The sequence below is a fragment of the Myiozetetes cayanensis genome, unplaced genomic scaffold (genome assembly GCF_022539395.1).
Source record: "Myiozetetes cayanensis isolate MyiCay16 unplaced genomic scaffold, myiCay2020 scf5-8, whole genome shotgun sequence".
NCBI classification, from domain to species: Eukaryota; Metazoa; Chordata; class Aves; order Passeriformes; family Tyrannidae; genus Myiozetetes; species Myiozetetes cayanensis.
This window is the reverse complement of record NW_026087742.1, coordinates 75,774,141-75,800,941: the sequence shown is the minus strand read 5'-3', so window position 1 is coordinate 75,800,941 and position 26,801 is coordinate 75,774,141. Positions and strand designations below refer to the sequence as shown.

General features: G+C 38.1%; 1 protein-coding gene across 3 annotated transcripts in view; it reads left to right on the top strand.

The window, feature by feature from the left end:
- Window positions 1-26,801, top strand: part of ABCC4 (ATP binding cassette subfamily C member 4) — a 147,446-nt gene that overhangs the window by 6,932 nt on the left and 113,713 nt on the right. For all 3 annotated transcript variants that reach the window (XM_050333155.1, XM_050333156.1, XM_050333157.1), the window contains exons 2-9: window positions 6,288-6,398; window positions 8,590-8,710; window positions 9,352-9,576; window positions 13,817-13,906; window positions 15,060-15,223; window positions 19,350-19,475; window positions 22,326-22,575; window positions 24,133-24,237. In XM_050333155.1, coding sequence (XP_050189112.1) covers window positions 6,288-6,398; window positions 8,590-8,710; window positions 9,352-9,576; window positions 13,817-13,906; window positions 15,060-15,223; window positions 19,350-19,475; window positions 22,326-22,575; window positions 24,133-24,237 — 1,192 coding nt within the window. The remainder of the gene's footprint in view (window positions 1-6,287; window positions 6,399-8,589; window positions 8,711-9,351; window positions 9,577-13,816; window positions 13,907-15,059; window positions 15,224-19,349; window positions 19,476-22,325; window positions 22,576-24,132; window positions 24,238-26,801) is intronic.

Here is a 26,801-nt window from a genome sequence, read left to right as displayed (position 1 = left end):
GAAATCCTAGTGTTATGGAAGAATTTGAGTAAACAAAGACTCTTCTGTGCAACTGTTGAAAAATAATTGGACATTGAGTGTAAACAGATGATGCTTGTAATGTAATGCACAAATAAGCTTAAGAGGAATGGGGAAAATGCAGTTTGTAAACCACCTCCTTAAGGAATCAGTTGATGAGAGTATACTGGATGTGGCTTTGATTGGGTGCTGTAAAATTACCCAGAAATTAAACTTCTGCCTATAATTACAAATAAAGACCAAAAGAAAAGATTTTGCTAATTAGAAAAATAATCTGTGTGTTCTGATTTTTCTGATTTGTCCAGTAATCAGGCAGGGGCTACTGTAATACTGATGAGGTACCGTAATATGTGAGTGCCTGACTGGTGTGACTGTTGTGGGGCTTGTCAAGGCACCCGAGGCTTGTGCGTGCACCCAGGGCCCTGACAGACACATCTGCTCATCTTAGGACATTTGTAAGGTAATTGCAGATGCTTCTTGGCTGATGTTTTTCAGTTGATGACTTCCTCAGTTCATGAACAACTTGCTTGAGTTTCTAGAAAGCTGTGCAAGTCTGCTCTGCAGTGTGAGAATGATACTTTTCTGAGCGTTTGCAAGCCACACACGATAGAAATCCAGAGACACAGCAGGTCCCATCCCTGGGTTAATGAAACAGTTGAGCTGGACACTGCTATTAGTTTAATGTACCTATCTGTAGTGTATGTCTCCCTCGGCTGGTAGGAAGTTATTCTGGGACAATGGCAAACCTAATTTAAAAACTTTCTTGTTTAGGAAATTTTATTTCATGTATGAAACAGAATAGCATGACTAGTCTGATGCCTAATGACCCTACCTTTTGGATGGCTGGGCCTGTTTCTCTTACATGCTGTGAAGAAGGGGATGACTTGAGACATCCCCTTGAGGTCTCACTTCTCTTAAGAGGGTTAGAAAACATGGTCTTAGCTGCATATCTTAGAGGCTTTCCAAAATCTTGGTGGAGTTGCTCTAATTACAGATGGTAAAAATTGGACTTTCCCAAGCAAACAGTTTAAATTGTGGCTGGTTGATTGTGTTGTAATCTGAAAGGGTGTGTAATGTCAGGGCCCAGGCATAGGGAAATGCAGGAAGTGAATGTTTATACTGTGATCTTCGTGTATTTGCTGTTTCAGAAATGAATCACTTTCTTTTTTTATCAATACCCAAGATACTACTGCAGAGGTGAAAAGCTTTTTAGGGTCAGAGTACTGAGTTACCATTTTGCAGTTGTCTGCCTCTTTGGTTTGCACCAGGTTACAGAGTGATTTTTTTAATGTATTTTTTTAATCTTTATTCCTAGTGACATCAGTGTTCTGGCAGTAACAGGAACTAATTCTGGGCATCTTTCCAGGCTGATGTCTTTGATCAGCTAATCGCCTTGATAGAACAGAGACATTCCCAGCAGAACAGAAGGTACTCAGGAGTCTTACAGATACTCACATTTTTATGTGTAGTTCATGCTAGGAAAAATTGGGCTAAGCTCTTTGAAAGGCATCATGTGAACCCTGTGGTTTGAAAGAGTAATAAGATTCGGTGATGTGTAAGAAACAAATATTCAAAATTCTTAGCAAACAGTAAGTTACGTGGGAAAAATGAAGACAGTGACTAAGGGGTCCCATTTTTATTTAAGTTGAACTGCTTCTTCAGAAAGAAATACAGAAATGTGGGACTGAGGTGCGAGTCTTTCTTAAGGTAAAATAGATCGATAGTGAGTCCCTTTTATGTCCATCCTTGGGGAAGGAGGAGTAGTTTGCATCACTGTCTGTATATTCACTCCATTTCTCTAGGTCATCTTTAATTTTGTTTATTATTTAACCCTTTTTATGAAAGAATAATGCAGTTTGCACAGTTTCTGGTTTCATAAATCCTACTTTTCTGTGGGCTTTTTTTTATACCCCTGGAAGAAGTCGGTGTTAGCTGATCTCTGTTTGGACAAAAACCATTCCACTCTAAAAGAGCAGTCTTCCTTTATGGCTAGGTTGAGGTTTCAGGGATGTTCCTTATGTAGGACCATTGCTTTATTTGCCAGCCTCCTCTAACAGTCCTCTTAAGAGCACTCTAATTTAACTAAGCCTTCAGGCAAGAGAAGGGCTTGGTTGGTTTGCTTGTTACCAACGTGTGACTTGAGTAACAGCAGGCTGTGTGAAGTAGGTTGGGCTGAGTTCTGCTCTATAAGTGCAGGAGATTCCACAGGGCATCATCTGCATGTGGCATCCTAGTGGAAACTTCAGTGACTGAGTATGAACATTGCTAAGTGTTCTGTCCAAAATAGGCCTTCCAGCATAAAGTTCAGGATGCATCAGCGATACGGTAAAGCTCGAACTCTTCTCCCTGCTGAGAGTTTGTGGAAGACCTCATTCATGGGATAAAAGCTGTTGAAGGACTAAATGTCATTTGAAATTTGAAAAGAAAAAATTTAACTTTCTTCTAAAGATCTTCAAGTATACTCTACAGTGACACAAAATACTACTAAATGGCTTTTGTACTCCTAAGAACTTCCATAGCAGTAGCTCTCAAAGATGAGTATTTTGGGGAGACTAATCAGAAAGCTCAGCAATGGGTGATTTTTAAATGTTTGGAGTTTTCTAGTGCATTTTTACCTACCTCTATAGAAATGTGGACTTGTGCTGAGTCTTTGTCATGTTGCCCACTATAGTAAATGAGTCACAAAATTAATTACCACAGTTTTCTGTGTATTCTGGATTGATTTTCCTTTGCTTTCTTTAATGTTAACATAGAGGTTGTAGTGCAATATATTACTGTTTTCAAAATTATGGTTTTAACTAGCAGAAAAATGTGAAAGGTTTTGTAGTTGCACCAGGTCTCACTGGAACTCATAATCTGAAAACCATGAGGCTTTTTTGGCAGTTTTTACCCTGCACTGTCATCTCTTATCTACTACTTAATTTTCAAATTCAGTCACATAGGATGTGAAGTGATTGGTGTGGAGAAGGGGGGACAGAAGGGGTTTACTGCAAACCATAAGAACTCAGTGGAGCTGAGCATATCATCAGTACGTTGTTTTGAGAGTTTAAGGACAAAGAGTAAACGAGATGGTTTTAACAACCCTATAGACTTGATACCATTCTCCTTCAGCTGGTTGCTTTGCACGTGGACTGCACTATGTCTGTGGCCAGCACTTTATGCTGCTGGTGGCCGCAGTGCAGAATCAAACTGCCGTCAGGGTAGAGCAGTTGCCTTCAACAGAAGCATTGTTCTGTTGTTCTTCCTCTTGCCTGCCTGTGGTTTTTCATTGTGTTTCGAAAAGTACAAGTAGAAGAACAGTGTTCTACATGAAGAGCATAGTTTTGCTTTCTGAAAGTGCATGTTTAAATGTATTTCTAAAGTGTCTTTTATTTTCCTCTCTGCATTGCATTACGCGCCAACATTGGCATGTAGCTGCATGCACTGTTCAGCACTGATAAGCCCACAGCTGGAGTCCTGAGTTTGGTTTTGAGGTCCCCAGTAAAAGAGAGACATGGACATACTGGAAAGAGTGCAGCAAAGGGTCGCAAGAATGATGAAGGGTTTGGAGCATCTCTGCTGTGAGAAAAGGTTGATAGAGCTGGTGCTGTTCAGCCTGGAGAGGAAAATAACAGGGGGAAATCATCAATATATATAAATAGCTGAGGGGAGGGTGCAAGGTGGACAGAACCAGACTTTTCTCAGTAGTGCCCAGTGACAGGTCAAGAGGCAAGGAGCTCAAACTGAATCACAGGAGATTCTCTCTGAACATCAGGAAACACTTTTTCACGCTGAGGGTGATTGAGCACTGGAACAGGCTGCCCAGAGAAGTTATGAGGTCTCCCTGCATGGAGATCTTCAAAAACTGTCTGCACATTGTCCTGTGTAACCAGCTCTAGGTGGCCCTGCTTGAGCAGCAGGGGTTGGATCAGCTGACCTCCAGATGTCCCTTCTTAAACAACCCCAGCCATTCTGTGATTCTGTAATAAATATCCTATTTATGTTCCTTGTTAAATGTCAGAATGATTTTTGTTTTCACCACCTTGGCAGCAGTAGCCACTGGAACCTCATAACCATTTCCATAGATGGGAGAAGGATTTATCCCTATGTTTTCCTGAAAGGGTTGTCTCTCCTGATTCTCATGCTAGACCAGTTGGGAAAGATAACATTTACTCTAGCCCACCCTGTCTGAAAGGAGACCTGTGACTTGTTTATGGAGTACACCATCAGCTAATACTGATGTTGCAAGAGCAGGAACACTTGGTATCTGCTCATGAGTCAACTGAAGTCTGCAGATCTTTCCCATAACCCTCTGTCCTGGAGCAGAGTCTCTCTCACCCAGCAGGCAGAAATTATTTGAATGGCCTTGAGGTTATTTGCCTCAAGTCTGCTTTTAACCTGTGGTCAGCTGCAAGAATGGAGGCCAAAGAAGAAATGTTTCAATGGAGCAGATTGCTTGTGTCAAACCAGGCAGAAGTTCTTCTTTGAGACTTTTTGTCAGGGCTGTAGGGAGGTTGTGACAGTGATTTGGGTGCTGATGCTATTTGACCATACAGCCCAAGCAATAGACTTGTCTGACAAGTACTAATTGTACTTTTAACATACATTGAGGAGTTAACAGCTCACATAAACAGTATTCACTCCAAGGGTTTAAAAAGGGCTGTTAGGCATCAAAGTGCTACTCTGAAGATAGAGACTTAATTTTTGAATGAGTCACACAAACACTGTGCTAACATGCTAAGCAGCAAAGGAAAAACACCATTAATCCCGTTTGTAACATGGAGTTTTGCCATGGAGCCTGGGAAAGAGGTTTTTGCAACAGTCCTATCTTTGAAGAAACTCTCTGAGCCCCCTCTCTAGGGTTCAACCTGGCCCTCCATCCACTCTAATCAACAAACTGCTTATAAGCCAGTGTATACAAAATATAGTTGGAACATGCCTAGGCAAGAAGTGCAAAGCTAGTTGGTAAATGTTCATAACCACCGTTGTGGTTGTGAATAAATAAATGCCCTCGTTGTAAACCATCCCAGTTTTGAATTCTCACATGTAGACCTTCCAGAAAATAACACTCTTCACTTAGTCCACCAGGTGCTTGTGTAAGAGCTGTGTTGGTGAAGCTGGGGAATAATTAAGTATCAGAAACTAAGCAGCAATTAAGAACTTTCACAGGCAATTGAGATCAGACAAACAGCTTGCTGTGAGTACAAGAGTGTTTTTTCCAAAACAGATCTGTCCCTGACTTCATGGTTTTGATGGTGTTGACCAATTGAGAAAGTACTTGTAGGAAATAAAAGCCTGAGAGTCAAAATGCACATTTCTTCTGGAAACCAAATACCATGGATTCAATAGAGGGACAAACAGAGTTCCCTAACTCCCCTGTTTGCACTAAACCATACCTGTTTCACATGTGTCATTTTATTTTACTCCATCTCATGAACGGCTTTGTCACTTTGGTGCTTTTTGCTGTGCATCTCTGTGCTCTGTGAAGCACAGCAGAAACTGCTGGGACGTCCTTGACCTGTGTTTCAGGTTCGAAGAAGGATCTAGATGCATGAAAGCTAATCTTGCCATTCTCTGACGGTATTATTTGATCTAACAACGTAATGTTTTTCAACAAACCTACAGTATCACTATTATAATTTATCTTCACAGTGCTCTCATAAAATACAGAGCTTTTAAAAATCTGTCCACTAAGGAAATCGAACTGTTTAGACAGTATTTTCCTTTTTTGAATCTGCACATTGTGTCAGTGTGCTTCTGTTTATATTTCCAGATATGTCTGGGATCTAGTAATAATCCATTATTTACCCATTTTTACATTTGGGTGGCTGTCTCTAAATTGCTAACCTTTAATACTTGTCAAGATGGCAGTTGAACAGCATCTAGTTTTCTCCTCAAGTAAATGTATCAAAAAAGTCTTTTATTATGTATTACAATTTTATTTATGTCAATATTTTAATGTTGAGATTAAGTTCGGGGGGTTTTTTTTGAGTATAAGGAAACACTGTAAGAAAACAATTGCCTTAAGGCCAAGAAGAGTTGTGCTGGCTGTCTGGATGCCTGGGAGTAAGGTGCTGTGGGGCATAAACAGTTTCAGGAAATGGGAAATGCTTTCCCATTTGTAAAATGGGAGTTGACTTAATTCTTAAATAAAAGTACAGTAAAATAAATGTGTGGATGTTGAGTGATTCAGAAGGAGGAAGGAAAGGGGTAAGTGAATTAAATTAATACTTAAAATAATTATTCTTTTGGTCTGCTGATCAGTTTATTAATACTTTGTATTTAACTAGGTGGTTGAATCCTTTATTTATTACTGGCCATAAACGGAAGCTTGAAGAAGATGATATGTATAAAGTGCTGCCAGAAGATTCCTCGAAGAAGCTTGGAGAGGAATTGCAGTGGTAAGGAGAAAAATCATAAAATAGTTTGGGTTGGAAAGGACAATTGTTCTATTCCATTGCATTTCTTCTGGTGAAGGTGCGAGTCTTGCTTCTATTCTAAAATTAAAAGAGGTTGTTGTAAAATTTAACAAGGTTAAAAATGCTGAAGAATTAAGAGTAATAAGAAGTAAGAGAACTTGTTTGCCATAGAAGCTTTTCAGTTTTTTTCAAGTTACACATAATGGAAGTATATTAGAGTATTTCCACTATATAGTTTACAATTAATTTGATAATTTGCAGAATTATTGGAAAGGAAGACTTTTCATCAACTGTTACAGTAATTCTTAATAAATTAGTGTGAGTCTTTTTGCCTGTGCTAAAATACCTGTGGAAACTTTTAAAATGGCTATGTATAAAAGTGGGTAAAAAGAGTTTTAGGTTGTTTTTTTCTTTGTTGTTTTTGGGTTTGAATGCAAACTGAATCAAGTGACAACTTTGTACCCTTTATGTATGTGTGCATATAAATATATTGACAATACGCCACTCACTGGTAAAGTGGATAAAATGCCTTGAACAGCTAAAAACTTGCATCTAGGAGGTGTCTTTATTTTGTTACAAATACTTTTTCTTGGACTGTGTACTAATTCATGTTGTTACAAACCCAGGAGGTTCTGCCTTTTTATTTTAAGTGAAATATCTTCAAAGGGTAGCTGTTTATGCAAATTGAACTGTGCAACAGAGAAGTTTTTTGTCTTAGGATAATGTTTAGTTAAATATAATTAGTGGAAGAGGTGTCTGCTAATAAAAGATGACCTGTGTATTGGCAAAGTGTGGCCTTGTTTTTTCTTGCCTTTATGCTGAAACCAAAGTAAATTGGCTTTCCTCATAGTTTCATGGGGCTGAGAGACTCTTTAAGAAGTAAAAAGCATCCAGAAATGAAAGGTTTTGACTGGGTCTTACATTGTCCTGTTCTGGATGAGTTAACTGAAGAAAGAGGGTAGATGATAAGCTTGTAGGAGTTGCTGCTTTTAACGTCTTTGTAGCTGGAGGGCTTTGCCAAATTCCTTGTTTGTCTCTTCAGGGAGTTTGCTGTAGGGGAAGATGCACTCTTTCCAATGATTCTTGCAGTAAAAGCACGTACTTTCCATGAGTCAGCAAATGGTAGGAAATACAGCACATAGGAAAAACAGAAAGGTGTTCTTTAATTATTTAGTGTACTTGACCAAGAAGCAGAGAATATAATTCATAAATTTCTCTTGAGCCAATAAACCCCATAGAATCTACAGAGTTTCATTTCTGATTCTGAGGCGTATAGACAATAACTCTGTAATCCTTGTAACAAAAATAAGAGGGTAAATATAAAAAAAAAGTTCTTGTCTCTTGTCTGTATGCTTTGAACTTGTGTGCTTTGTTGCAAAATAATTGGCTTTCATGCCTTAGACTCATTTCAGCCCTCAAACTATCAAGGTCAGAGGGTTGGCAGAATATATTTAGCCTCTGGAAGAAAGGGGGAGCATCATGTCTGAGAGCAGTGTGTTTTAAGAAATCTGCATAAATTCTGATACTTTCTTGTTAATATCATGCTTGTTATTACTGTCTTTGATTTTCACGTGAACAGATCGTGTCCTAGTTGTGGGCAGACGTGGTAATTCAGAGGTCTTTGCCACTATGCTGATGTAATCCTTGCCTTCAGAGGCATGTGAGGAGTGTTAGGTGACAAAATTCCTTATCTTCTCATCCTCATTGAATCATGTGGTAGAAAAAAGAAGGGGACAGACATGAGAAAGGGTTGTGCATCACAACCTTTCTGGAGAAGGGCAGAGCTTATAGGAAGATTAAGACACTCTATACTGCCTTGGTTTAGTCCATAATCAGAAGATCATATGATAATAGGCTCTTAAGTAAGGTGAGTGACTTTTGCACTGAGAGGAGAAGAAAAAAAGAAAGGTCTCCTCATCAGAAAATGTGTCCAGGGTGATAATAGTCAACAGTGGTGAATTGCTTGTGATTAACCAAGAGCAAATAGGCCTATAATACTAGGTACTAAGCGTTTATGTGAATGAGAAGACATGACTGTTAACTCCTTTTTTTTAATTTGATTGTATAAAGTTGACCGTGGCAATCTGGCTGTAATTCAGAAAATATTTTATTCTAGGTAAATGCCTTGTGATTTCCCTACTGTCCTCCAGTATGTTTGTGCTTTGTTTGCCAGGTACTGGGATAAAGAGGTGCAAAAAGCAAAGAAGAGGGGAAAAATGCCACATTTAACAAAAGCCATTATTCTTTGTTACTGGAAGTCCTATTTAGTTCTTGGAGCTTTCACAATGATTGAGGTAAGTGGTGTGAAATGCCATGGAACATACTTCATGGCTAACAGCAATGTGAAACTTGGCAGCCTAAATTGGAAGATATGAACTGGTGACTTGGTGCTGTACTGTTCAGAAAACCTGGTAATGTTCATGTACTCTCTCAGAGAGGTAAAACAGGGCTATACCCCTGTAGACACTGAAAAATTGAGTCATAACTGCTGGATTGTGGATATGCAACAGCTGATTTCAGTGCATTATTTTTGAGGCATTGCAAGTTACTGACTTAACTGTATTTTATGTATCTGAGGGAGGTGCCCAATACAAAGAGGGTTCTTTGCTCTATGTAAATGGCTGTAAAGGACACACTGTCATCTTTAAAAATGTAAGTGTAATACACAGTCATGCAATTTTTATAGCATCAAAGGGGTTTTTTGTAATTGAGATAGTTCTCTTTAAGGTTGCAGCTAAATTTTAATGTGGAACATATTTCTTTTGGATTATGTATTGATAAAATTTGGCGTGACATTTTAGAGCACAATGAAGACAAAGTAATAAGGGATATGACTTGTGGCAGTATTTGGCACTTGTTTACCTGCTTACAAAAACTTGGGTAGCATGGTGTGATATGAAATTATTAATACTTTTCTCCCCTTCTTTTCTTTCAGGAAACCATCAAAATAGTTCAACCAATTTTTTTGGGAAAAATTATTAATTATTTTGAAACCTATGATGCCTCAGATGAGGTAGCTTTGAATTTTGCATATTGCTACGCAGCTGCTCTGTCTGTGTGCACACTTATTCTAGCTATAATGCACCACTTGTACTTCTATCACGTACAGCGGGCTGGCATGAAGCTGAGGGTAGCCATGTGTCATATGATTTATCGGAAGGTAAGCAAACCTGTTTAGACATATAATTTGGTATTTGACAGGTGTTTCATCAGGGGAGTTTAAAAATGCAGTTATTAGTTGTGTTGATAGTTGCAATTCCATTGAAGTTACTTATTTGTAGGAATGTAATGCACATTTACATGTGTCGGGCCTTAAACTCTCTTTGTAACATGGTGTCTGAACGACAGTTTCAGTCTTGCTAGTGAAGGTGGTGAATTAAATACTACTAAAGTCTTGGAGGAGGCGCTTTTTTATGCCTGCTGGTGCTGTTGAAGAGGACAGAATTGTCTGTGGAAGGGATATGTGCTGGAGCTCTAAGAGTCATCAGCATACAACAGGAGAGGGGCAGAGCTCCCAGGGAATGCAGGCAGTTACACATCCTTGCAGTTTGATCCCGAGGGGCTGTTATGCTTGGATGTCACCATCTGCTACAGCACTCTCAGTTGCCTGAGAATTGCTTCACTGTCCTGTTTTCCCCCCACCCCAGTTGTAGTTAATGGCTGGATTTACTTATATTTTATTCCTTTAGTGCAGTAGAATTAGTAAGTTGCCTCCTTTGCAGATCAGAGTCTGCCCCCTCCCTTGGGGCATCCATCAGGTGTGCTCTGGGAGCAGCAGCAGTTTTGTGGGACAGCTGCTTCACCCTCCAGGCTGACAGGAATGCTCGGCATCTTCACCTTTACTATCCCTCCTGTTCAGGGGAAAAGAGAGAGAGAACCAGGTAGAGGAGGCATGGTTAAGAATCAAGCTGAATCCTTAAGGGAGGATAGAGCCATTTTTTAGTATAATATACTGATTTTACTGTGGGAGTACTGCAGACCTCCATTAAAACCAATGAAATCTGAGAAGGGATGTATGTTCAGTGAGCATTGGTTTCTTTGCTGTCTGTGTGTCCTGATCAAGAAATATTTTTTCTCAACTACAGCGAGAGTCAAGGCTGCTGTCAGAGAGAAAGTGGAACAAGAGAAGTTATGAGTATTACCTGCAGGAAGGAGTTGCCCAACATGCAATATGAAATGCTCTCCTTGATGAGAGAGCAAAAATTCTCTGCTGGCAGTGCTGAAAGAGAAAATACCCTATGTTTCCAGTGATAGTGCTGCTAGAATAGTGGCCTACAAGTTCTTACTTCAGCAAAAAGCTTAATTGAAGGGATCAGAACTGTACAGTTTCTTTGGAATGTAAAGAAATCCACATTAATTTTAACCATTAAACATAGGTACCACTCACTTAAGACAAACACTTGTACTATTTGTATAGGTCATGTGAAGTTTTTGGGCAAAGCAATAAAGTGAGGAGAGAGAAAATGTTTGCATTTTAAGTGGTGATTGCTTTTCATGCACCCATTTATTCTCCTCCCCCTTCTGATACCTTGATCCTCTGGGAACTTGGCTCTAACATGGCACACAGATTTCTTGTACATAAACATCTCTCTAAGGTATTAATTTACTAAACTGGTTATCAAAACAATCTGAAATTCATGAAAATATATATATTGATGTTGTTTGTTGTGTAGATAACAGCTTAGAAGCTTGGAAAAGAAATGTTTATAATATACACCCTTATTCCTAGAGATGGGATTCAATGGAGAATTAGTCTCCCCTCATCTCATTAGTGTTTGCTCCTTAGGGTGAAGGCTGAGGTCACAGCAGAACATTGATAAATCTTTCTAATAATTTGTCTTCATTATCTGCAGCTTATAGATAGGTAATACTTTCGCTTTATCCTCCTACAGGCTTTTGAAATAACTTGGATGCCAGTTTACCAGCACTTTTGCAGAGTTGGTTAATTGCTGTAGTAAATAAAATCTTGGATTTGCAAGAATGAATGGGCTGGATAAGAGAGCATCCTTAGTGGAGAATTTCAAATGCTCATAATTCTTATGTTTTAGACCCTTTCTTGTTTCCTGGAAAGTTAAAATCTAATTTGCAAAAGCCTTGTATTCAAACTCTTAAGATGTTTTGTGACTGGTAAGAAGTATTAGTGATGCACGTAGGGAGCTTGTAACAAAAATTAAAGTGAAATCTGTCCCATGACTCACAGTCTTAAGTTTTGAAACCAAAGCCGACTTATGGGAAGCTTTTTTTTCTTACACTTTTTTTTTAAGACTTAACTATCAGAAGTTCTTTGAGGTCAGTGTACTGACTTTGACTGGGATAGAGTTAATTTTCCTCAGCTCATATGGGGCTGTATTTTGGATGTAGTAGAAAGGGGAAGGTACCAAAACAGGATTGTTTGACAGAAATTGGTTTTGTAAATAAAACTGCTGCTGTATGTTCGATGTTTCCATTTCTTTCTGTATACTTTGCAGTCTAGACAGGTTCATTCAATCAGGAAAATGTAAAGCTTATTTCACTTGAAAAAAAAAGAAAAAGAATCAAAAACAAGAAGGAAGGCAAGGAAAGACTCAAATTGCACTGTGGCGGACAATGGGAATGGCTGTCCCTTCCCTGAGAAGACAAATGGGTCAGAGATGAGCACCCTCCCTTTGGCTCAGGTGCTTGTGTGGTTCCTGAGACCGTCTTTGTCAAAAGGAACTGGACTCATAAGAATCATACTGAAACTGTTTTTGCTGCCTGTGTCTGAAACAGCTAGGAAGAAGTCAGAAAGGTGATTTGGGTGGCAGGTCCAACACAGACCCAGGCCATGAGCCTCTAGCAAGACACCAGTGCAGTCTTCCCTGATGGCTCAGGTGAACCTCAGCAGATATAGCTGTAAAGGAGGTGCTGTAAACACGTCCTGGCGGGCAAGTTCTTCAAACATGCATCATGTGAACTCCTATTATTATGATCTGTGGATATCTAACAGATTTTCTCAGAGTTTATCAGCCTTGATCTCTGTGGTGTTGAGTAAACACTATAGAAATATGGCTGTGCTGTGGCTTCATTACATGCAGGCAGCTTCCTTGGGAATTTCAGGTGTATCAGAGACGTGGCTTAAGATGGGGAATGAAGCAATCATTTTCTCAGATAACTAAATCATCTTTAATCTACCCAGTATCCTAGACTTGTTACTGGAATATCAAAGGAATTTCTTAGTGGAGTTTTAAAAGTTTCTGCCTGCTGGTTTCAGTGAAGTTAGATTGGGATTCTCTCTGTGATTAACAATACCATTCCAACACAAGAGTGAGGTGCAAGAAATGTAAGGCACTTCATTTGAAATGATGCTTTGAATAGTACTTTGATGACTGATGTTCTTCCACCTGTTTCAAAATTCTGGAACAGTATTTTTTAAGCAATTAGTGCTTTTCAGGTTTGATTATTAGTCAAAAAGGAATCCTAATAATAACTGTTTGGAGGGGGAGAAGTAGGTGTCCAATGCCTAAAAATGCAAAGTCTTTTTGAGGAGAAAACTATTCCTGTAGAGAAAAACATGCGGTGTGTTTTGTATATTTTTTTAACTTGTGCTACAAACCTGTGTTTTCCTTCTAGCAGGTGTAGAAAGAAGCAGGGTGTGTTATCAGTATTTTTGAGGTATTTCAGTTTATATCTTTGCAGTAATATTCAGATTCTATATTTCCAGACTTGTTTTTTTGGAGAGGTATTTTATAAATACATACTATTTTCTATTGATTAGCTTATTTATTAACTTATAAAAATACTTGATATTTAATCTTGTTGCTTTTCATGGCATGTGCTAACCTTATTTTATATAATTCAGAAATGTTGTTACAAGTGTTATTAACAAGGGAAATAATAACTTGGGATATTAAATCTGATTTACAAAGAAAACACTGTTTGCAGCATTAGCAAGAACTGATAGTGTAAAATGAATGACTTGGGGTTTTTTTTGCCTTCTCTCAGATCTTGTTCAAAACAGAATTCTTGCAATTGGCCACACAGTGTTCTGATTTTAATTTGACCTTCAGAAGGAGTTTTCTGTTCCTGTTTTGCACAGATGCTCATACTGAGGGGGAAAACAATGCACACAAAAAGTTAGAGACACTTTTACTTAGTTCTAATGACTTGCTATGTCGGTATTTTCCCATTTTTAATCACTTCAGACATGAAGGTAGTTATGGCACTTCTCGCAGTCGTTTTTTTAATACTCTTTTGTTCAGGACTTTGTTCAGAATATGTAACCCAACCCACGCGTTATCTAGGGTTTTCAATACTTTCAGGCAAAAGCTGAGATGTGCCTTCAACTTTTGGCCCGGTATTGTATTTGTGTATTGAGTCTTTGGTGTATAGGTGTACAGTGCTCTGTAAGCTGTAACAATTTGAGACTGTTCTGACTTTTTTAGGCACTTCGTCTTAGTAATGTAGCTATGGCAAAAACTACTACCGGTCAAATAGTAAATCTTCTGTCAAATGATGTGAACAAATTTGATCAGGTAAGAAGTATTGCAGATCTTTCCAATGGGCTGAAGAAATGGTGGGGCTGGAGTTAAGGAATTTTTGTTTACAACTGATGCTTAAATGTTTCTAATGAACATTTCTTCTAGTTGTGTGTTGAACATAGAATGTTTTGGGTTGGAAGAGACCTTAAAGATCATATAGTTCCAGCCTTGCTGCTATGGGCAGGGACATCTTCCACTAGACAGGTTGCTCAAAGGCCCGTCTAGGTTGGCCTTCAACGTTGCCAGAGCTGGGATATCCACAGCTTCACTGGGCAACCTGTTCCAGTGCCTCACCACCCCCACAGTGAAGAACTTCTTTCTAATCTAAACCTATCCTCCTTGAGGTTAAAGCTGTTCCCCTTTGTCCTATCACTCACTACATGCCCTTTTAAAAAGTCCCTCTCCAGCTCTCCTGTCGGCCCCCTTTAGGTACTGGAAGGCTTATCTCCCTGGAGCCTTCTCTTCTCTAGGCTGAACAACTGTAACTCCCTCAGCCTGTTTTCACAGGAGGTTCACCCTCTGATTATCTTTGTGGCCCTCCTCTGGACTTGCTCCAGCAGGTCCATGTCCATCAGTGCCAGATGCAGTACTCTAGGTAGGGAGAGTCACCTCCCTTGATTTGCTGGCAACGCTTCTTCTGATGCAACCCAGGACATACTTGGCTTTCTGGGCTGCAGGCACACACTGCCAGCCTGTGTTGATCACCAGCACTCCAAGTCCTTCTTACCAGGGCTACTCTCAATATATTTTCCGCTCAACCTGTATTTATGCTTGGGATTACCCCAATCCAGGTGTAGGACCTTGCACTTGCCTTGTTGAATTTCAGGGTTTGCATGGGCCCACCTCTCAAGACTCTTCTGGATGGCATCATAGGAGGAGAGATATTTCCTTAAATGTGGGAGAAAAACATACCTTTTTTTCTCTCCTTAAATATCCTGCTGTTTTTCTAAACTGAGAGAAATTTTGATGATGAACGTAAAACAAAATCAGCATTTGTTTTACTCTCTGTACAACTGAATGTACATTTAGATCTCTGAATCTGGTGCAGAATTCTCACTGAATGCAAAAATGTTTCTTCAGTGTTATTAGGGTTAAATTTCTTAGCTAAGACCAAAAGCTAACAGTTGATTCTTAACTATTTGTCTAGGTAACAATTTTCTTGCACTTCTTGTGGGCTGGACCAATTCAAGCTGTAGCAGTAACAGTACTTCTCTGGATGGAAATAGGCCCATCATGTCTTGCAGGAATGGCAGTTCTGATTATTCTTCTTCCTGTCCAGACCTGCATTGGGAGGCTTTTTTCTTCCCTCAGGTAAGGCTGCACATCTTGGGTTGTAGGTATTTTCTGTTACAGGTTTAAAAATATTCATACTGGATAGAGGTGGAGTACTGCTCTGAGATTAGCTTGTGTCTGGTGACGATTTTTGCATTGTCTTTTATCTTTACCAATGTTTTTTTATAGTTGCTGATATGAGATGTCTGAATTCCTGTTTATGGATTTGAAGTGGTCTGTCTCCAAACATGCAGAGAATATCTGCTGCTCATTAGATGTCCAGTACATTAAAAGAGTTGAGCTATTTCTGTAGCTACCTTGCTGTAGGTCTTGGCATAGAACTGTGTAACTCCTTCCTGCAGTGGTGCTTAGGGAGTGCTTACTTGCAAAGGCAATACTGTGAGCCCTGATCTACATTTGACTTACTGGGGTGATACAGGAGTTGCAGCAGAAAGCTCTGAAAGTTTTGTGTTCCAAGATCTTGCTGTCTTTCCTTCATGACAAAGGTACTGAGAGAAAAATGGAGAAGGAACTTACAGAGGAAGAAAAAATTATGATGGTGGTTTTGAGGTTTTGATGCCAGTATGAGGCTTCCGACTGTAAGGTTCTAGGCTGTGAAGAGTTTGCAGTAATTTTCCATTATCAGACAAATTTAATTTGTTTTCTGTGACTTCGTCCTTAAAAAAAAAAAAAAGACTTGTCTGAGATGGGACTATTGAGGCAAATTCTTGCTTACAAGTTTTCTGTTTCTTATATAATTATATTCTACTTACAAAATGAGTTTATAAATGGCCTTTACATCTTAATGGAAATATTTTTGTGTTCCTTTACTGTGTACACATATGCTTACAAGTGTTATGCATCTTTGTTTGCATCTTTTTTGAATGGGTTCCTTCTAGCTCTCCTGATAAGTAAAACTTATTTTAGTGAGTTACTGTTGTTTTCTAGTTGTATTTCATGGTAAGTTTCCCAGACTTATTGAATATGGCATTGCCGTTGCATGGCTGGGTATGAAGAGAGAGCTGAGAATTACAGAATGGAGCCAACTCATAGAACTCCATCTATTTGCAACCAGTGTGGTAGTCTTCAGTCATTCTGTTCGTGTGCTATTTCCAAAATAATGTTCACATGCTGTTTCTCAAATAATGATTCATTCAGTGTTCTCTGTCAAATTCTTAGTTTTTTTAAATGATAAAACCTGTTTGTAGAACACTTGCAATATATTCTTAGATGTGCATTTTCACTGCATGTGCAATATGCATGCACGAGGATCAAGCTAATTCACTGTTGGTGTTTTTTTTTTAGTTTAAGTTTTTGAGATTTTGAGTTTTGAGTCAATAGTTAAAATACTTAGTGCTTAGCTAGTGCCCTATCCATGATGGTAAGCATTAATATCTCCAATCTACATATGGGAAACTGAAGCACAGAGAGACTAAGGGACTTGTCCAGGGCCAGGCAACTGGGTGACAAAAATATCTCTCTTGAAGTGTATGTATTTTAAAAATTAATCAGTGGCAATGTAATGTTGTTTTGGATTTTTTTACCCATGGCCACTTGTTTGGATGCAGTGCAAAGAAAAGAATTGGTTAACTAGAAGAACTTCTACTGGTCTCCATGTGCACAGATCTTTGTGAGCAGAAATGTGAAGTGAGCAGAAAGAGTTAATGGTAAAACTGGAATAGATTTCAGCTCTGTGTAATGATGAGTGTTTTCACATGGCAGTTGCTGGGAATCTGCATGGATTTAAGGAAATCAGCCTATGAAGAAGTAATTTAAGGATTAAAGCTTTTGCTAAAATCCAAGCACGCTCGGTGTGGCAGCTAATTTGCGCTATTATTCAGCATTGTACTTATGACTCAGTCTTGTAAGCACATATGCACACCAGTTCATGATGCAGGCATTGGCTGCAGTGCTGTAGGAGTTTGCAGAAATGGACTCAGTATCCTGTGGAATGGCGTACACTGTAATCTGCAGGATTGCTTTTACTTGCACAAGTATTAGAAGTTTTGCAAAATACACATGACCTAATACATTATTTGAGAAATAGTTCAATCATTGCACTGAAGACCACTTATGTATATTTATTCCCAAGTGCTCAACCCTTTTACTGCTTAGCCATCCAACTGTAAAAGTCTCATTTAAAGTCCTTACAATTATGAAGAGAAACACTCTGTGTAACTGTTGTGTCAGACATGATTAAAACCCACCAAATATGCCTCATGAAAACAAAAAGGAATTTTACAACTTGCTTAACGTAGAATGGTTATGAGTATTATAAAGGGGACTTCTCAGACAGATGAAGAATTTTTAGGTCCTTTCCTGTAGCACTCTTACCATGCTGTGTGAGCACGGGTTTTGCAGTCAGACTGATCTGCGTGTACTCTGAACTTAATATTTTTAAAACCGGGGACATGTCTTCCTCTGCTGTAAGGTAACTGTCAGTGCACTGGATGTCTGTGTACTTGAAGCCATTATATAATATCACTGATCCTGTGGCTTCTGGTATGTACAAAATATGCTTATTGCAATGAAGGAGAGTGTAACTTTAAAAAAAAAAAAAAAAGCACCCCTGCCCCAACCTCTTGAACATTTTAAAGGAATATGAAAGAGGATTGTTGAACTATGATAACATTTCAGCAGGGAAACTGAAAAATTGGTTTATGAGAACTATAGCCTTTTTGATTAGAAAAGAAACTTCTGTTAACTTTATTATTTTGAACCATCTTCAACCTTCTGTTATCTGGGACCAAGCCTGGAAGTTAAGTGACTTTCAATAGGCTGTAGGTGAGAATTTTTGTTTACTGCTGCAGAGACATGAACAATACATGCTAAATTTTGCCTTTTACAGTGGTGATGTGTGTATGGGGAAGAAATACTGAACTCTTACACTCTCTGAGGAATTGTTTTTCTTCTACTGTTTATTTTCGAAAGAGCAAAAGATGAAGTAGCAAAGATAATCTTGTTCCATCTCAGTAGGGTTGGTTTAGGCTAAGTAATCCTCTGTGTTAATAAGAGTCCTTGATTGTATTAGAGCTAAGTTTCTACATTCCTTTTGTGGGCTTTCTTGAATAAATATTTTTTAATACCCTGCATCAACCATCCTAACATTTATGGAACGCTGGGGCTGAGAAATTTTTTTAATATGACAAGTAGGTGCTTGAAATTCTTTCTAGTTATGTTTTTTAAATATGGCTATTTCTTCCAGACATTTCTATCTAAGAAATCTTATAGGGGGCGGTTAAGCTGACAGAGTCCAGTTGCCCCTTCTAAAGAGACTTTTTTTAAAATGCTCTTTGAGTCTGAACTTTCATTGGTGTATGCAAAAATAAGTAATTTAGCAGGTAAAAGTATGTTTCATCAAAATAAGGTCTACCATAGCTGACTATGTGCAAAGTATGTTTGTCTACATGAATGGATTCAGAATTGTAATAGGCTCCATTAGCATGATTTATGCATTCATTACGTGGCTTCTAACTTTCAGTGCTTCTTTCCTAATTAAAACTGTGACTTTATTAATTAATTATATATATTTTCCAGTTTGCTCATCAGTGCAAACATAATGTAGGACTTAAATAGACATATTTACATTAGTGTTAATTACTGTTAATGCTTAAATAATATTTATTTGTTAAACAAAACCATATTTAGGTTATCTCTAATAAATTACAGCTCATGTACTAAGTAATCTCTGCTTCAACTAGAGTTAATGCTAAAAAGACACAAATGAGGCCAGTTTCTTTAACAAGATCAAAACAGCCTTATGAGAAGGGTGGTTGTTTCGGCATTTTGAAATCTTCAGTTATAAAATAATTTTCCGATTTTTGTTTAGTTCTAATAGTTGTGAATGTTTTAATTTGAGGCTTTTTTGGTACACAAAGATGTTGTTTAAGGAATACCATGTGTTTGCACAAGCTGACATATAATTCTGAACACAGAATCACTTCACAGTTTCCTGAGAACAGGTAGTACCAGGAATACAAACATTCCAAGTCTGTCTGTGTGTTAGCTTTAAGATACTGTTTTAGGAAGACCCTTTAATGCAGTTACAATTATGTGAAACGTCTTTACATGTAAAAGCAAAAACTTCATGTATATGAGTATGTTACATAATCATAAACTGTCTTCTTTAGAGAATCTGAAATTTTTTCCTTTGTGCTGTTTCCAGAAGCAAGACAGCTGCCTTAACAGATGTCAGGATTAGGACCATGAATGAAGTGATAAGTGGTATGAAGATAATAAAGATGTATGCTTGGGAAAAGTCATTTGCGGAACTTGTGAGTGGTTTAAGAAGGTAATCCTGGAAAGATGCAGCTTGGTATATGACCAGTGTCACTTGCCATTTTTTTTACATTTGAATAAGTGTGTTATTTTGTGCTTTAAAATGCAGTTTACTTAAACGTCTTGGGATTTATTTTTTTTTATATATAGCAAGAGTGGAGGAATGAAAATACATTCTAAGGGGATAAAAAATGAATAAAACCCTCCAAACTTTGATATTTATAAATTCTGGGTTTTTTATACTTCATTTTATGGTTGTGTTTAAAAACAGCAACTAATAAACTGTAGTCGTTGTAATGCAACAATTTCATCCTCACAGTTCTGTAAACTGATAGCAAGGAACCTATAAGGAGACATTTCCTTTTTTAGAAATATATGGAATCTGACTTTCTATCCCAGATGATAGCATCTTAATGTACTACTCTGCTTCCTTTTCTGTGTTTTAAGTACTGCTAGAAAACTATCTGGGAAAGGTGAAGGGAAGTAAGGCAGCAGATCAGAACTTCCTTAGGTATTCAACTGGCAAGGCCAGCTGAGTTTGGTATCCTAAGACATTTCATTTCAGAGGTCCATTGGCATCAGATTAAAACATATTAATACATTTTATTTTCAATCAACATTTGCCTTTTTACTTGACACTGTAAGAGCATTCATTGCTAAAGGATAAGTGTAGGAGTTTGGGTCCATATTTTTCTCATAACTTAATTCTCATGTTGTGTCCTTCGCCAGTGTGTAAATAGAAGGTTGTTAACTTGCTGTAGATTATCTGATTTTTTTTTAATTTGTTTTATTTGAAATTCATTTGCTTTAAAGGATTTTTTTTCCTTTCCATCCATTTGTAGGCTTGCAAACTTGCACATGTTCCCTGAGATTTCTTTTCATGCACATAACCTTTTCCCCTGTTAGATTATAGAATACTATGCTGATTGAACGTTCATGATTGATGGAAAGCTTTGGTGTCTTGCATGGAGCCAGAGAGGATATTTCTTTATTGAAAGCTTCCTCAACGGGCGTTTTCCCACCCCTAAACTTCAGGTTTCCAAGTTTTAACACCTCATTAGGATTAGAGGCTTCATTTTTAATGATGGAGAAAAACCAGCTCTTGCAGAACGCATCTTTGAGCCCTCTCTCTTTTCTTTAACTATGCTTTGGAAAACTGTAGTTAAAAGTCTTGAATTTAGCCAGGTGATTTATCGCTCAGTATTTCCACAGAGCCCCTTGACAGTGGCTAGGATGACACCTGAAGTCCTCCTTTGCTCTTTTTTCCTATGTCTATTCATACTAATTTCCTTTTATAATAACTTCGTGCCTTAAGACAGTGTGATATATTATATGCAGCCTGTGATTAGGCTGTAGCTTGTCTGATATTTATTGAGAGTAGCACAAAAAAACTTGCAAATTGTCCACAGATAATGAGAGGATTATTAAGGGTTACTAAAGGGTGGGAAAAGAGTTTCATCCAGGGTTGTAGAAGTAATTGAATTAGACTCAATTCAAATAATTTACATACAAACGTTCTTTCTCTGTACTCTGGAGATCAGAGATTGTGAACTCTTAAGATGAAAAAGTAAGCCTTTGAAACTCTTTGAAAAGTCTACCAGTTCAGCCAATTTGGCGACTGTAGTGGGAGAATTGCTGAACTAGTTTTTCAGTAACCCATCCTGCATCCTTTTCTTCATCAAGTGAGCACTTAATTTCCTTCAAATTGTATAATCCCAATTATAGTTTGTAATCTCAATCCAAGTGGAAGGTGATCAAAATTATCAAGATTTTCCCTGAGAATAGTCAGGTTATTTGGAAAGAGAAATTAAGGAATTCTTTCAGGACTTTGATATTATTTCAACCAGACAGAAATAGAATATATGAGGAAGGAGTAAGTTGTTATGGCTCTCTTGATAAAGGAAAATGATTATTTTAATAAGGAGTTAAGCCTGATAGCATCATGTTGTAGTGGATGATAGTGCAGTAACATCTTGGGAATTGGCCTTGATTATTTAGAAATATTAGAAATAGAAACTGCAATTTAACTGAAGTGGAAATTGAGAACATACACATCAACAGCTTTTCAGTTGCTGGAGGGAGATTTATGTGTCTGAGCAGTGCTTCAATCACTGTTTAGCTTGGGCAATGACTGGCAGAACAATTGGCCTCACAGATCAGTATTTTCTTAATTTATGAACTACAATTCCTAGACCAGACAAAGCTGGGAGCAGGGTCCAAACTGGGAAGGATTTAGACTGAGATGAAAGGAAATAGTCTAAATTCTGTGATCCAGTTTGAGGATCAGCAGCTGAATAACAACAGATAGTTGGGTTATGGGCAAAACTCTTGATCTTTTGGAAGTTGCCCTTTTTTTTTCAATTGCAGAGTATATGTTGGTCTTGCCATGAGTTTTGTGACTAAACTCTGCTGGATTTTGATATTGGAAGGATAAGAAGTTTGTGGGTGCTTGGCCTTTATACAGGGTTTTTTTTCCTCTTTGCTATTGTATGTAGCCCAGAAATACTTGAAGCAGATTAGAATCTGAGCTAAAATACTAGTTTGATTAAAGCAGAAAAAAATAGTACATCGGTTTTCTCTCTCTGAAATATATTTTCTATATTTTCTATTTCTGTATATTAAAATATTAAATATAATAAATTTCCCCACTAAGTTTCTAAACCTCTTATGTTCCTTTTTTTTTGGTTGCTATTTAGCATATAATGTGGTTTCTTCACAGTTCTTTACTTATGAGTTGGGGTGATGCAACAGGAGGAGAAAGGATATGAAAGTAAAATCCTGAGAGGGGGTTTCCCTCATCCAGTCGTTGAGGGCAACAGTGATGAGAGAGATTGATGTGATTGTTTATATTTTGCATTTTTAGGAAGGAGATCTCCATGGTTATGAAAAGCTCCTACCTTCGTGGACTGAACTTGGCCTCTTTTTTTGTGGCAAGCAAAATAACAGTGTTCATGACTTTCATGGCATATGTACTGCTTGGAAATTTTATCTCTGCGAGTCGGGTGTTTGTTGCAGTGTCCCTGTACGGTGCAGTGAGACTGACAGTAACTCTGTTCTTCCCTGCGGCTGTTGAAAGAGTATCTGAGGCAGTGATTAGCATCCGACGAATCAAGGTAGGGTTATTGACCTGAAGGGTATTTCTTCTCTTACTCTTAACTTTGTTTTAACGCCACTGACAAATGCAGCCTTATTTTAGTTTTACCGTGTGGGATTTTTAACGGGATAACGTGGGCTGGAAGCTGTGTTGCTGCGTATGCATGCGCAAAAACATGACGTGCACTGTAGGGCAGGCCAGACTGTAGGAGAAGAGTGTATATGGCAAGGAGGTATTGTAGACATTTCTGAAGTAAGAGGAATATGTGGACAGATACTTAGATATTTGGGGGTTTGAAGAACAAAGCAGGCAGATGGGAGAGCTGTAGGATTCTTATTTCTTGTACGCTGCATTACCCTGTCATCTGTGGAAGACAGGTGTGAGCCCTAACTCATGTCTTGTGACTGCTTTCAGTACTGGAGTGAAGACTCAGCTTCAATAAGGATGAACATCAGCAATGCTGATATCTAGTATTAACAGAACAAGAGTGTGTTGTACACCTAGGAGTGCTGCATCAAAATGCTTGACTTCTCATTGCTCCCTGTAACAAGACTCGCTGGAGTCTGAGCATTACCTCTATGCCTGTTAACACCTAGCAGTACTCCTCCTGCCCTTCCATCGCTCCTGGCATCCTCCTCCTGCTTTCTCTTAGTTACTCACTGCTGTAAGTCTTCAGCAGCTATCTCATGCCTGCAAACTAGTTAGCTAAGTACTTGTTAACTAGTGTTGGCTTCTAAGATCAAGACCTTCCTTACCTTCTGAAAATACTGTATGCTGGTGCCTATTTAAGGTCTTTATATTCTGTGATTCAGAGCATGTTAGAATTTTTTAGGGTTTGTCTTAAAATTGTGGTAACTGTTATCTTTGAAAGTTTTCTCTGGAATTTGCCTCTTTCCTTTCTAAATTTGTTTGACCTATTTATAATCTAGCATCAGGCATGGTGTGCTAGAGGTATGGCTGTGGTACAAAGTGCCTACTTGAAGGAAAGTTTTCTCTGATTGCGTTATAATGTAGAACTTCAGTAGCAAAAGTGTAATAAACCAGTAATGCAGATATAAGCAATTATTTTTATTAATGCCCAGAACTTTGAAAGGAAGAGAGATTCAGGTAGTGTTCTGTCTTCTTTTTGTCACATGAAGAATGTTTAATAGGCTCAGTGGACAGCTGCTTACTGTGTCCTTATCATTCATCCAATGAAATAATAAGTATTTGCTTTCAAAGCAGTGGAGTGATAAGGTATTGCAGTGGGGATTTCACCTCTTCTGACTGGAAAGAGGGAGTTAAACAATCTTAAGGCTTGTCAGTGTTTCAAGGGAAAGATAGGTTCTTAAAGTCCATTTCTGGAATTCTTTACTGAGCAGGTGGTTGCTGAGCATTTTGGAGGGGGAGAGCTAGATAGATGGGGTACACTGTTACAGTCCTACATTGCTTTGGAAATGAAATTTCTTGATCAGTTTGTGTTTGTTTTTTCCAATGCCATAATTAATGTTCTGTATGCTGCTATCAAAAAACGTGGTTGGGTTCCTTTCCCATTCTTGGTCCCACATAAGGCAATTATCCTGTGCTTTTATTGCAGAACTTCCTGATGCTTGATGAGGTCTCGCACTTCAAGCCACAACTGCATGGGGATAATGAGAATATCATTCTTCATGTTCAGGATTTGACTTGCTATTGGGACAAGGTAAATCTGCTTCTAGTAAATGTAAAGTGTATTTGTGCTGCAGGTGTTTGAAATCTAAAGTGCAGTGTGTCTGTGTTTTGTATTCTATCCTTTGTATACTGTTTTTTCAGTACATTAAGCTAACTCTTTGGATTAGTATTGAAAACACTATCAAGGGTATCTTTAAAGTAGCTATTCTTGAGTATTATACTAAATGAAAAACTGTGTGTTTCTATGTGAAAATGTCTCTTGTTATTAAACAGCAATGTATTTTGGCAAGATACTAAAATTGGAATCAAGGACAGACAGCAAAGTAAGGTGGGCCTTATCATGTGGGCTTTTTTTCTGTGAACTGAATGCTTTATCAGTCCATTAGTCTAGAACAGGTACAATATACTTCTCATAATAGATTTGAGAGCTTTATAGACTGATCAGCATGTATTTGTTACTCCATATTTTATTTGAGACTGTTCAGCTACAATTTTTCTTTGCTTAAAATGCACCAAACCCACCAAAATTACTAGAAAAAGAGATGATACACAGGTGATAAATTTATTATGTATCTTTTTGTGTAAGAAAGGTGGGGGTTGTCAGTTTCAAAACTGCAATTGCTATGGTAAGCAGCAATTTGTTATGAATTGTTGGAGCTATTACAATGTGCCAGCATCCTTGCAAATGGGAGGGTTCAGTGTCCATTACAAATGCTGGAAGCTCTAAAAATGAGTTTTGCATATAAAAGTAATGCAAATAAGACATGTCACATATTTCCTTTTTTATACACTCTTCCCCTACCTCTGCTGTGTCCCAGGGATGATCAGGTGTGAAAACATACCTGAGAATCTACCCACTACTACTCAGCTGCAGAAGAAAATAGCTCCATTATTTACTTTCTCGGAGTTTTCTGTGACATCAGTATTTCTGAGACATTGACCAAATTTTTAAAAATTACTTGATATGAAAGACTTGATTGTGAATACATTCTAATGCAAAATTAAATCCATTTCTTAATCCTTGTTCTCTTCCCAAACTGACTTTGGGAACTTTGTTAACCACTGTTTAACAATTTATAGGAAATGGTTGCATAATGTGCCCATAAAACACCTTTTTTTTTTTTTTTAAATGAGTTGTTTGTATTGCGTAAAGCAGGGCAGCATGACTAGAATTACTGGTTTCCTTTCAATTTAAAAAAAAAACCAAACCAACAAGCCATCCACAAAACTGTTAATGTAATTTTCATTATGATGTTTAATTGCAGTGTGCATGGGAGAAAAATAGTTCTCCCAGAACTGTTCAGATCTGCTCGGGAAGTTTATCTTATATACTCTTACAGTGATACAAAATAATTTTATAGAACTGCTCACTGAAAAGATGATAAGTTCCGAGATAGATGAGTTGTAAGAGGAATAATAGAAATAGGCTATCCTATGTCAAGTAACCAGCTTAGCTTGCTACTCTGACTAGGTTTCTCAAGACACTTGAGAAACAAATGCAAACAGCGTACAGATAGATTTTTAAAGATTATGTGCCAGAAGAGCTGCTAAAAAACCCCAAACCAACAAGCAATCCACAAATCCAAAATCACTTGAAGTAAAAAGGGGGTTATTGGCAAGACTTTTAGGAAAACAACCTAACACAGTGTATTATAATTTCTCAAGAGATAAACAAAACCAATTAATTCCTGGTCACACTCTTGTACTAAGGCACGTGTTACCTTGAGTACTGCGGGCTAGGATGTGCCTTGAGTTTACAGAACAGTCTTGTCTCCTCAACTGAGCAACTTCAGATAATTTTGGTCCTTGTGTGAGGAGCCTAAATAGTGTAGTACTCCTGTGCAATATATGATCTCTGTATCCCTGAGATGGGCAGAATTTTTTCATTCTCTTGGCTGTAGGACATGTAAGGCCTGCCCAAACTCATCTGAGGAGCTGCAACCCCTGAAGGGATCATTCTTGTGGTCTTTTGTCCTCCCCTGTGCTGGTTGCTACGTACGACCTTGTGGTAAACCAGGTCGGAGGGATAAAGCAATAGAAAATGAATCACTTTTAATGAGATCTGTTTTCTGATAGCTGAGTCCCATGAACAATGTGTCTACAAGGTTAGGCTAAAACAAGTGGCAGAAGAAGGAAAGTTAAAGACACAGCAAGCTGACAGGGCACAGGGGAGTTGGGGCATTTGTGGTAAGGAGCTGTCAGGTGAATTTAGCTGTAATATTAGTCTGTGCTCTAATTTAAGTGCCTCAGTTTAGTGCCTAGAAATAGGTGTGATTAATTCAGGACAAATTGTCTTTAATTATAAAGAACGCTATTTTGCAAAAATACCATTCCCCTTAGGTGTGTTTGCTTGCATTACTACTTTCGTGTAGGTTCTGTGATGTCTTATAATACTGCTTTAATATACAGTATGTTGGCAATAGTTTAAAAACTTTGTTAAAAATTTCTGTAATGTTTTAGGCTCTTATGCTACGTTTCTTAAAAATCTGAAGTTGGAAGGAAGTCTCTGCACTTTTGTGCTTCCAGAAGCACAACCTCAAGGGATCTGAAAGGAGGCCTGTGTGTCTGAAAGCTTATTTACTTTCTCCTTATAGA